Source organism: Ctenopharyngodon idella, chromosome 7, assembly GCF_019924925.1.
Source record: "Ctenopharyngodon idella isolate HZGC_01 chromosome 7, HZGC01, whole genome shotgun sequence".
Taxonomy (NCBI): Eukaryota; Metazoa; Chordata; class Actinopteri; order Cypriniformes; family Xenocyprididae; genus Ctenopharyngodon; species Ctenopharyngodon idella.
In genome coordinates, this window is record NC_067226.1 from 20392021 (window position 1) to 20405156 (window position 13136).

Sequence of the window (13136 nt, forward strand, 5' to 3'; positions counted from 1 at the left end):
CTTTATAATCCTTATTTTAAATCCAGAGCACGTAGAGCCCACAAACAATTTTATGAAACAAATTATTCAGTATTAGTGTGGCCACATTGAAAGACAAGATGTATTAATAATCCTAAACGTGTAATTAAGATGGATTCTTAAATGTTCTTACATTAACTCTAGGTTCGTGTTCAAATGAGTTCCTAGTTCAGTCTTTATCTTTTGTGCCAAACACGCAGAGCAGCTTGGTTTAGTGCCAAATGCCCCCCTCAGAAACAAGACTATCACAGTCAATCTGAAAGAAGATTTATATCTCACAATTACTAAATTCATTAAACGTAATTTAGCAAATACACTGTACTATGTTCTTCTCTCTCCTGCTGGGAAAATTGTTAACTGTGGATTTGTTTCATTTCAGTAATGTTGTGTTTTTGTAATTTATGGCTGTTGTGTAATTTATGAGTGCGCTGAAGTCTTTTTTGCTAATGATCATTTATTTATAATTTTCCTTGTGAATGTATCCACGGCATGATTCTTACAATAGCATTTTACCCCAATTGACTTCCAATCTTTTCTGCATGTTATTTTTTTAATGTTACATTGAGGTATGCAAACTATTTTGCTTTTTTTTTTTTAATCTTCTTTCTTCAACTATAGGCACTTTTGTTCCTGTGGACTTAACAAAATGAATTTATTTTTGGCCTTTTCCACACTAATATGTTTTTGCTTGAAAATGCTTTTTCTTTCCATTTTGGCTTTCCATCCACATTGAGACAGCGTTTTTGTCAACAAAGCTGAAGCTTTTTGAAAACACTCTGTTTTTTTGTTTTTTTTTAAATACTCCTACGTTTTCGCATTGCAGTGTGGACTGTGAAAACGCAGGTATTCGAAAACGATGACACGTTTAGTCATGTGACGCAGATTGTACCCATAGATATATAGGGTTATATCGGCATTGTTGTGCCTGCTATTTACTTTCATAGTGTTGCTAAAGAGAACTTATCTTTGTAGAATCTTCATATTACATTTCTGCAAAGATTCTGCGGCAAAACGTGATGACAGTTGTGTTTCAGACTATACGATTTTGAGTGTGACCTGGACTCAACCATGAGGATAGCGTGAGGACTTTATTATGGTGTCATCACAAGCTTTTATTACGTTGAAATAAGGTAGTTTAAGAATGTTCAGATGTTACATTGTGGATGAGCAACTTTTGGAAAACACTAGTGTGGACAGGGAGCATTTTGAAACTAAAATGCCGTTTTCAAATGTATCTAAATGTAGACGTAGCCTTAAAAGACATTTTCGCACTCTTACGTCATTTGTTCATTCAGGTAAAAAAACCCAAGATAACCTAAGATTACACTCCCAGAAATTCTTAATTTGTGGTAAAGAACTTGTGGTTCATACACTGAATTTTTTATACACACATTTGGATAATATTTTCACACTTATGGCACAATTACTGTACAGCTTGATTAGAAACTAAATAACATGCAATATGCACATCAGCTGTAATATTTTCCCTGATTTTTGTTTTCTTTATTTTCTTGTCAAATCTTCTGTTTCATAATATATCTCAAGCAAGCTCTTCACAGACACTGTTGTCTCACTGGTACACAGGTGCACTAACTGAAATTTTAATAGAAGTAGAAGTGCTTATTTTGGTGGAAATGATGTCAAAACAGAAGACAGAAGTAATAATTTATACAAATCATTTGCACATAATAAATATTAATATGGTTTGGTTATTTCATTCTTTCTTGATATAATCAGTTTTAAAAAAAGAAATTTGAAAAGTAGCAAAAAGAAAATGAAGTTTTTTTTTTGTTTTTTTTTTATTCAAAAAGCACTAGGGACAAAGTGCCAGAAGTTGAAGAAACACATTATGCTTATTATGTGACCAGTTGTGTGGAAATAACAGCTGTTTTTTTTAGCCACAATCACCAAAATGCTGTGTGTGAGGTCTGAAAACATTTCATTTCGACCATTTAGACCATGAACCATGAATTAAATATATTAATGAGAAATAGGTCAGCAAAAAAGTTACATCTGTAAAAGTGTAAAGAATAACAGGGCATGTACCATTGATATAAATCTCTTACACAAGCAAAATAGGTCATCATTTTTATTGTGCTTGTCTGCTGGCTGCTAAAGTTAAGCTGAATTTAATGGTATCTTAGCACTTTAGAGGTTCTCAAGAGGTCAGACAGTGGCACCATCAGGAAAAGCTGAATGCAGTTGATGTGGAGAACCTGAATGAAATGCTGTGAAACTAATGCAAGACTTTTTCTTGTTTTTCTGACTAATTTTCAACAGTTGGGGATTTACTGTTTTTACTGAAAAGCAGCAGTGGTAAGTGCAATTAACTCTGTTCCTAATTGCTCATTCAATCATATGCCTCAGCACTGGTTTTAGGAAAAACATTTAGCTGGAACTGAATAATATGTGCCTTTTTTAATATATCAGCCTAAAAACTTACTAAGGTTTTGTACAGCTTAGTACTTGAAGTACAGAACTGCATGACAGAATTTCAAATAGGACACTTGATTGCTTCAGTGTTCTGACTATATGCATTTTCATCCTCCCTGAAAAAGGTATTTCTGCTGTAAAGGGAATGATTCTCAGCAGGACTGGGTCACCTCCATTATCAGAGTGAAGGTGAGTTTTCTTCGTTTTAAGTGCTGATAATGTGCAGTTAACATGCCCATTTGTAACAATGTTAAGAGGTTTTGTAATGCAGTTTTTAGATGTGTACTGTTCCACATCTGGAAATGCTTCACTTTAGCAACCAAAAATGAGGCACTTCTCATCAGTTCCTTTCATAAAGTACCATGATATCACCATCATTTTTTTATTTTTATTTTTTTGGACATAGAAGGTATTCTGTAAAGCACCTTGGAGTGCCTTGTAAATACCATAGTACGTGAATATGGCAAACATGGTATTACCATCTGGTACCATCCCTATACACCCTAGTGGAAAAGTGTGCTTAATGTTTTGAAAGTGCATTTGTAGTACACTTCAAATCTTAAAAGTATGTATATATATATATATATATATATATATATATATATATATAATGTACTTGCAGGTAATAAAATGGTAATGAAATAAAAGGCACTTAAATGAATAGTTCACCCAAAAATGAAAATTCTGTCATCATTTTCTCACCCTCAATTTGTTCCAAACCTGTATGAATTTCTTTCTTATGCTGAACACAAAAGAGGATATTTTAAAGAATGTCGGTAACCAAACAGTGAGTAAATGATGACAGAATTTATATTTTGGGTAAACTATCCCTTTAATGAGAGAATGTTTTTATGACTGTAATACTTTTAAAAACCTTAAGAAACAAAGTGCACTCTGTAATAATGTCAAATTAAAACTTTTACTTTTAAGTATATTTTAAATCTTTGATTTAAATATGCACAGCAAAAAGATTATAAAAAAAACAAAAAAAAAAAACAGTACACTTTTTTGATGAGTAACATTATAAACTAAATGTGGAATACTTGATTATAATTTAAACCTTAATGTGTTGTTCAATATTACATTTAAAGTTAATATATTTAAAATGTACTAAATTGCAACTTCATCATTACAAACGTGTCATGACAAATATATTTGAATACAATACAGACATGTTTCGACATATTGAGTTTTCCATAGATGCCTGTCAGTGCATTTGGCAGTAAAACCAATAGAAACAATAGAAGTAATATAAAGATGTACACAAGAGAGTCAAAAAACACTAAAAAGATCAGCTAATTGCATTTAATATAAATTTAAACTATAATCCATTTTCATATAATTTCACTTAACACACAGTTAAGTGTCCAGAAACATTACACTATTTTGCACTTAAGTAATAAGTATAATATTTCTGTAATAAGTACTTATTTTATTATGCTAAAGTGTACTTATAAGGTCCATGATATCCCACACTTCCTTTTTATAATGCTGCATTTCCTTTTTCCAGAGAAAGTTAGAAGAAAACTAGCCCTAAGAATTGAGGGAATGTTTTCAAGGTCGTCCTCCATGAGTATAAATCACATTATCTGGAAAGGTCTTTTAGCTGAAATAAGGTCATGCAGACTGCCACAATAACACTGGTTCCAGCAGACTCTTCTTTAGACAAGCTGGGCACTGCTACACGCAGAGGGCCTGACTCAGCTGATTCGGTATTAATAACTTAAACTAAAGGCAAGAGATGGCAGAGAAGGAGTAGATGATTTAACCATTGTTTAGATCTCTCCTCCAATCCACTAACCCTCTCAGATTTCTCCTGCCCCTCTCTTCAGTCCTAATGCCTCATCCTTATCTACTTCCTACAGGTTCACTATTTTCATTGTCGAGGTTTATTCTTGCTTTTGTGGTTTTGAACTGATACGAGGAAGAAAAATAAAGCACTTCAGTTCTTAATTCCCCCCCCCCCCCCCCCCCCCCCCCCCCATTCTGGGGAGGTGGGGCGCAGAGAGGTTTATTTCCCAAGCGGTAGAGTAAACGAGGAGTGGAGGGCATGTACCATAATTCAGTGTACATATTGTTTTGTCTCATTATTACATGCGCCAAAAGTGGTTGTGGAGTCCATGCAGGTAGATTAATTGATACTCTGTGCTCTGAGACTCTTGTAACCTCTCGCTGCTTCCATTTCACCCAGCATTCTGCTTGGCATGGTTTCCATAGAAACTGGAGAGCAGTGCTGGGTAGGTAAAGGAACAGGCAGATGAGACCTTCTGCTGCTAAAATGAGGGTGTAGACGTGAAGAACAACTCAAAGGCCATAAAGTCACAGTGGAAAGTATGAGCTGTCTTAGCGAGTGTTCAGCTCAGGAATAGGTCCAGAATGTTCCAGCACATTTGTTCCTACATCATTAAGGTCAGAAAGTTAGTGTTAGTTAGAGCTGCTTGAGAATATATGGAAGTTTTAAGTCTTTTGCTTGCCCGAGACTTAAAGCTTAAAAGTAAGGTATACATTTTCTGTCTGCAACTTTTTTTCACCTAAGTTCCCACTGTCATAGCAAATATTAAAATGTCAGGCAAAATTTGGATTTCCAGACCTAGAAATGTCATGAAAATGAATAAAATCCTAAAGTAAAAGTTGGAAGGCAGTACTATGATTTTCCTCATACATTAATGATGGTGTTTTACTAAATAGTTTCACCACAATGTCACTGTAATATTTTCATACTAAATTATCTATTTGCATACTTGCATATTGTGATTGGCTTTTCCTTGTGGTGATGCTCAGCTGACAACATACACTACCGTTAAAAATATCTTATGAACCCTAGACTTTTTAATGTTTTTGAAAGAAGTCCTGTATGCTCACCAAGGCTGCATTTATTTGATCAAAAATTGCGAAATATTATTGCAATTTAAAGTAACTGTTCTATGTTAATATATTTTAAAATGTAATTTATTCCTGTCATGGTAAAGCTGAATTTTCAGCATCATTACTCCAGTCTTCGTTGTCACATAATCATTCAGAAATTATTTTAATATGTTGATTTGATGCTCAAGAAACATCTATTATTATTACGCTAACATTTATTATATATACCAGTGGTGCTGCTATATATTTTTGTGGAAACAGTGCTACATTTTTTTTTTCAAGATTCTTTGATGAATAAACCCCCCCCCCCCCCCCCAAAAAAACAAGTAGCAGTTATTTGAATTGGAAATCTTTTATAACATTATAAATGACTTTACTGACATTTTTGATCAATTTCCTTGCTCCTTGAATTAAAAAACCTTAGTGACCCCTTAGTGACCCCAAGCTTTTTGTACAGTAGTGTAGACATTATGACAAGTTTATATGCTTTTACTGTCTTGCAAACATTGGTATTTTCTTTAGGGAATGAAAAACTATTTTCCTGTTTATTACACTCACTTGTAAAATAATTGAATATGTTGATGTTTCCACAGTTGTCATCATTGCAAATGTAGAAAAGTTTTTTTTTATTTTGATTTTAAAAAATAATAAAATAATATTAATTTTTTACGCTACATTTTGTGCTATATTACCTCGGCAGTAAATTACAAAGAAAAAAAATTAACGCTGCATGTGTGTTTCTAATACAATGGCTGAGGGAGTGATGGCAGATTTCTCATCATTCTCTGACTGCTGTAATCTATCTCTCGATATTTTGTCTCTCTTTTGGAAAGTCGTGGAAACACTATCATGGATTTTTTTCCTTTGTTGTTGAAGCAAATTGGAAAACGAAAATTATATTTGCTGCCATTCAAGTTTACCCAATTATGATGACTTCCGCTTCTGAGAACCTCGGAAATGTGAAAAGGGTCTATTGGCTGGAAATTGCTCTTTCTATTCCCTTTAGCTCAAACTGTAAAGCATTGCGCTAGCATTGAGCCAAAATCATCGGGTCGATTCCTGCATAAACTGATAAAATATGATCCTTGAATGTAATATTGATTTGGATGAGAGTATCTGCCAAATGCATAAACATAAATGTGCTTGCAGCATGAAGGTGACTTATGGCCTAAAGACCTAAAGCAGAGTGCGTCGTTACCTTATAACCTGAGCAGAAGGAGAACATCCACTTACAGCCCTGCACAGACCAGAACATCCAAACACCAGAGAGAGGTCAGCATTAAACCTGCTCTACACTCACATAAATGTCATAAATACTTAACAAACCTTTTCATTTAATGTTGCTTAATGAATTTTTGCTTCAATGAACACCTCTAAAGGCCAGCACAGTTAGTAATCGGACATGATCTCTATCTTTGTTGACAGTTAAACCATATCCATATCGTCTTGTCCACAAAATGGTTGTTGGAATTGGGCCTCAGGTCTATTCCCTGCATACAAAACAGCCTTTGACTCATATAGCTATGAATATCCATGCATTTTTTCCTCTTCTGCAGGTTAAAGGGAAGTCGGTCGTCACTACAAGTATAGAAGGTTCAAAGACACAAAACCAAATGACCACAGATGAGGGCAACCAATCAGACTCGATGAATAAATTGGCAAGGGGTGAGGAAACTCCATGTGTCTCCAGGCCTGAAATGGTGATTGATAACACACTCCAGTCTCAGCGAAGAACATCACTTCAACATGACCCCAGCGCTCTCACCCAGCTATCACAGAGGAAAGCCGTGTTGCCCAGCACAGGTGTGCAGTTGCCTCAAAACCTCATTAATGAACTAAGTACTGTTCTCAACAAAACAGGACGTGCTCTGAGCAAAGACAATTAAAACAGACAGAATGAAAGGTGTCTTGTCCATTGCACTTCCATTGTACATGAGAAAAATAAAACAGACCAGATCAAAACAGATCAAGCTGAGGTTGAAAAAGACACTACTAGACAATGATGCTCCAGTATTATCTAAAATCTCCATCGCTATGTCCGAAATCGAATACTTCCCTACTATATAGTATGCAAAAAACAGTACGCCAACAGAATAGTATGTCCGAATGCATAGTATTAGAAAAACAGTAAGTGAAAAGTACCCGGATGACCTACTACTTCCACCGAAATTCTGAACTACGCATTTGATGGACACTTTACTATTCCGTGAGGCCATGGGAGAAGATTTATCAATGGCAGTGAAGCAACGCAACTGACACTGGTAAATCACGTGACAGTAACAACATGGTGGATGTAGTACATCTGAATTTCATTCAAACTGGCCATATTCATACTATGTAGAACATAGTTTTTTAACGGTCACAAAGTAAGTTCAAATTTAAATAGTACCTACGATTTCGGTGCAATTTCAGATGCACCCTATATTGTGAAAGCTTGTTCTGAGATGTGAGGAATGGTCATTTTTTGCAAAAAGGTTGGAATTAGTTTAAGTCGACATGACATGAAAATTTACCCTTTTGAAAAATTCATCAAAGCATATGTTTCTTTTCTTTTGACCTCGTACTCGAACTTGATATTCTGGTAAATAATTTAGGTGAGTAATTTAAATCTTCTCTCTGGTAATGTAAGCCAGACTTCTCCATTTAATCCACTTAAATTCCACCCCTCCGAAATTTATTTATTTATTTTTTTCAGTCCTGAGACTTCCTCAGATGATATATGTACATGTTTTAATATTTAGATCACTTCTATTATTGATTGCTATCAGGATGTGAAGAGAGTTTCAACCAGTATAACAAAAGTGTTTATAAAAAATTGTCTACCTTTTAATGTTAATTTGTACGTATTTTAACATATTTAACATTAGTCTAGTATGATCAAACATTAACAATGAACAATTGTATGTTTATAAATCAACACTAAATTTAGATTAATAAATTATGTAGAAAATGCTGTTAGTACATGATACCTAATGCATTCGGAAATTTAACCTTATTGTAAAGTCATTTTACAATACAAAGTCATTTTAGTGTTATGCTGGGTACACACCACAAGATAATCGGGCTGATTTTGGGCCGATTTGTCCCCTTCCGACAATGAATCCTAGGTAATGTTCAGATTATCTTGATGGTTATACAGATTATCTTATCAGATTTTCCTGTGGTGTGAGGTGTGTTAAGAGTGACTGAATCTGCTCGGGAGAACGTCTGAGCCATTCCCGATCAGAAATCCTGATGTGTGTGGGGAACCCTGAGGGCAAACGCGCGCACACTCCGGAGATTATCACGTGAAACGAAACAATATCCAATCAGAAAGCGAGCTGACAGAAGACGGAAGCATAACAAACGCAGTCACGGTGCAGCACAAAGTAAAGACCATTTTCCCGCCATCTTCACCACTTCACCCAAACCCTTTTCTTTTTTCCCCCGTGAATTTTCTGTCAAAATCATTTCAAACACTATCATCGCAATTTCTTCCTGTCTATCATCCGCCATGTTTATTTTGGAGTCTCGAGAGATTTTGCGAGATTTCCCGTGTTCACAGTCGGGACTCTGGTTGAAAATCTGTTTGTGTGCTGTCTTTGTCACATTACGGCACACCACACACTATAGGAACAAAATGGTTAAATCTAGGATTTTTTGTCCTCATGTTTGTGGTCTCTCACATTTTGAAAATCTTATAAGATTTTAAAAATCTTTTAGTGTGTACCCAGCATCAGTTTAGTTCAACTAGTTTTAGTTCAATTTCGATAATTTCAGTACTTGTGCTTCAAGATCTACCAAGCTTGTTTTGTTTTTTTGTCTCAAGAGAATTTCATAGTTGGATACAAAAATAGCCCTGCTGTTTTCCCTCATTCACATTCCTCTGTTTTCATGCTAGCCGAGGTTGAAGACACTACCAGACAATGATGCTCCAATTGCATTGATCTGTTTAGAACTTATCAAACCTCCATGTAATGAAAGTGGTTGCTCAGAAGTGAGCTGAATTAGTCATTACAGTCTCACCACATGTTTTTTCAAGAGAATCTTGTGCCCATTTATAGTTGGATACAGAAATTACCCACCATTCCAAACCCTCCAAAGTTGTTGAATAATGCATAATAGTATGAGAGCATACACATTGAATATTGTCACCCAGTTTGATATTAAATATTTATAGTTGACATTTTATGTAGATTATGAATCACTTAACAGCTGCCTGCATCTCATGGTCGTTTTTAAAATGGTAATCATGCACTCTGCCTGTCGTCAAAACATGCAATATGCTAAAGTCCTATGACATGTGAATAAACATAGTTAAAGTTAAATGGTTCATACTCAACCATTCAAAAGTTTGTGGTTGGTAAGTTTATTTAATGATTTTGAAATAATGCTCACCAAATGCATTTACTGTATTTGATCAAAATATATTCTGAAATAATATTAGTTTAAATTTATTTTAAAATGTAATCTGTTTCTGTGATGACAAAGCTGAATTTCCAGCATCATTACTCCAGTCTTCAGTGTCACATGATCCCTCAGAAATCATTCTAATATGCTGATTTGCTGCTCAGGAAACACTTCTGATTATCAATGTTAAAATGTTTGTGCAGCATTTGCAGCAAAATAGCAGCATTTGTTTTAAATAGAAATATTCTATAACATTTATAAAAGTCTTTAACTTTTGATACATTTATTGCGTCCTTGATAAATAAAAGAAATTCTTACCCCAAACTTTTGAACTGTAGTGTGTATGTATTGTAAATATACTGTATAGATAGGTTGCATCAGCAGTGTTGAATTACTTGTTTGCAGTCATTTTATGAGTGCTCTCTCAACTCCTTAACGTCTGTATAAATATACTGCATAATTGCCCTTGGTTTATGGTCTGTTTGTAAGAGAATGCTGCTGCCATTTTGATTTGAGTGTTTTTGTTACTAAAGTGTTAATCAGGTTGTATTCCATGTGTTGTATTGTCTCTGTCTGATTTACTGCCTGTAATCATCCAGAGGTGTAAGTGACACACCTGCACCATCTCCCTCATTAAAGTTTTTACACTTGAATTAATTACCGTCTTTATAAATGACGACTGTCAGATGCTGACACCTTGAGCGTCGCCACATGTTAAGGTTTTGATTGAAACATGTCGCTTCTGTGCTCCTGTCACTCAAAGTGCATGTGTGTTTGTTCTCACCTGTTTTCACGGTGCTTCCCTCCTAAGCATTACTGTTACGCACATGCTGTCGCTTTTCTCTCATCTGAAGGTCACCATATGGCAGGAGTGTTGGGAATGAAGAACCTCAAATAATTGAAAACATTATGCGTGACTTTGACACACAAAAGAAGGTCGCTGTGTAGTGGTGAAATCCAGGCGTTTTGAATGAATTAGTTGGGCTGCATCTGTTACCTGGCAATTATATTGGCTACTGTTTTCTGAAAGTTTTATTAAATGTTTTGTTTTGCTTATTTTGATTGAGGACATTAATAGCCCTATATTTTTAGTAGCAAACAGTGTTGGGGAAAGTTACTTTTAAAAGTAATGCGTTACAGTATGCATTACTCCCCTAAAAGGTACACTGTAAAAAACAATAAGTAAAATGTACTTAATTTTTCTTTCGCAAGTTTTTGCATGCATATTTTTAAAGTAAATTTCAAATATGGAATTAAGTAACTCTACTTAACTAAGATAAGTAAAATTAACGAAGAAAATAAGTAATTTTAACTTGGCCAGTAAAAGGTTGAGTAATTTCTACTTTGTTGAAGTTTCTTTTGCAATACATTTTACTCAAACAATATAACACTGAATTAAACCATGCTTTTAAAGTGAATGCTTTACTTAGAAACATCTAACGCGCTGTGTGTGCGTCATGTTATGTATGTGTGGTAGTCTTGTCTTGTGTGTTCCAGATCCCATTGGTCCATCAGCCTGTCACTCTGATGACGTCCCCGGTTCACGCTGCCAATCATCTTTCAACGCCCCGGTTAAAAACCCCGTATCTCCTCCGCGTTTCCAGCTGTTTGGCTCAATTCGTATTTTCTATTTGGTTGTTTGCTTGTGGTTTATTGCGCTGTTTTTTTTTTTCTTTTGTCACGATATTGTTTATTGTATATTGTATGTGTGTTTATTACCTGTTTGAAGAGTCCTTTGTTGATTTTGTTTGTACAGTGTACAGTTGCGTTTTGCTGTCAGTCTTTCCAGTCGTCACGTTGTGTGTGAGGCTGGGAAGGTGCGGGCAGGTAAGTAAGTCGCGCGACATACATTGTGCACAAGTAGGACATTTTGTTTTCTGTATTAGACACACTAGGTTAGGAGAGAGTGCCACTCGCTGTATGTTTTTTTTGCTTTTTGGGTTAGACAGAATAGGTTAGTTAGGGCGTTTCTACGCCGAAGACCTTTTTCTTTCCACATTTTCTTTTTGGTAGTCACCTTAGTTTGTTAAAATAGCTAGCTGTGTTTTGTTGTATTTATTTCTTTGATTTGGCATCTCGAGCTCCCCTTCCCACCTCTGTTTTTGTTGTGAACTGTTATTTGTTTTTCGTACTTTGTAAATACTGTAAATATTGTAAATATTGATTACACCCTTACACTTAATCACTGTGCACCATTGAGCAATAAAGCACCTTACACAGAGTTTTCTTGTCTCTCGGCCTTCCTACCACTTCTGTATATGCATACACATACTTTCAAATGTTACTTCTTAAACTTCCCCTAACCAAACAAATAGAAAAACATCTGAAAGAACGTAACATGAACACAGAGACCTCAGTACTTGGTACACAATACAAAATGATGGTAACATTCGATGGGTCGTTTTGAGTGTGAATGCGGCATTTTAGAAAATGAACTCCAAATATCACAAAATGGCAAGTTATTAAACATAACCACAAAAGCAATGATAAAACAGTGTAAAAAAAGCTGGAAAACAGCGAAAAATCGACCTCATTAATTATTCAATGCCCAGTGCATGATGGTGCATGATGGGTATCAGAAAAGTTGAGTAGTTTTACTTAATTTTATAATGTTGATATTTACGCTTTAATTTCTACAAGCTTAAGTTGAGTACTAATATAGAATTTACTTAGTTTTTTAAATTCTTGCCTGAACTAACTTTTTCATATAAAAATTATTATATAGTATTTGCTTCACCATAAAACCATAAAATAATTTTTTACAGTGTAGGCTAACTAATTGTGTTACTTAATTGCTTTTTATGGAAAGTAGTGTTACATTACTCTTCTGTTAATTTTTCTCATCTGGGCTGGGCTTGTCGGTTTGTTTTTTAATAACAAAAAAAGTTCTGTTTTTGGCAAATGTAAAGGCCCTTGCACAGCAAAAGTGAAATGAATTCACTTCTCGGGCTGAAGGAAAACAAAATGACATGCGTTACTTTATTTGAAAAAGTAACTCAGATGTGTAGTTAGAAATGCATTACTTTGACTACCCGACTATTCATCGCTTACCATCTCGTGAGTGCTGTCATCGAGACGGCGGGACTATCGACTGACAGAAGGTGCCGTGAGCGTAAACAAACAATGACTAGCAACGTGTTTTGCTCTGTCTTGTCGTCAGAAAAGTGGACACATATCTGGATTAAATGCATATTAGAATTTCCCCCAAAGAGAACTGAGGTAACATGTTTTATTTACCTTTTTTCACTCTGTCGCGGTAGTCCCTCGAGGAGTCCCTCGTATTGCCATAGCTCCACCAACATCCACCTAGCAGGAACCACATCTCTCTTCGGTTTCTGCATGTTTGAAAGCATGTAGGAAGGCGCTTCTGTGCTTCTATTGGCCAGTATCACACATGTGACGGAACTCGTCGTGGTCGACTGGAGAAAATG

The 13136-nt window shown here is 35.3% G+C and overlaps 1 protein-coding gene across 3 annotated transcripts in view; it reads left to right on the forward strand.

The window, feature by feature from the left end:
• The window catches only part of arap2 (ArfGAP with RhoGAP domain, ankyrin repeat and PH domain 2), a 117096-nt gene extending 105169 nt beyond the window's left edge, over positions 1-11927 (forward strand). For all 3 annotated transcript variants that reach the window (XM_051901517.1, XM_051901516.1, XM_051901519.1), the window contains exons 30-33: positions 2299-2334; positions 2577-2640; positions 6466-6588; positions 6873-11927. In XM_051901517.1, coding sequence (XP_051757477.1) covers positions 2299-2334; positions 2577-2640; positions 6466-6588; positions 6873-7202 — 553 coding nt within the window. In that variant the 3' untranslated portion in view covers positions 7203-11927. The remainder of the gene's footprint in view (positions 1-2298; positions 2335-2576; positions 2641-6465; positions 6589-6872) is intronic.
• Positions 11928-13136: the final 1209 nt, after the last annotated feature.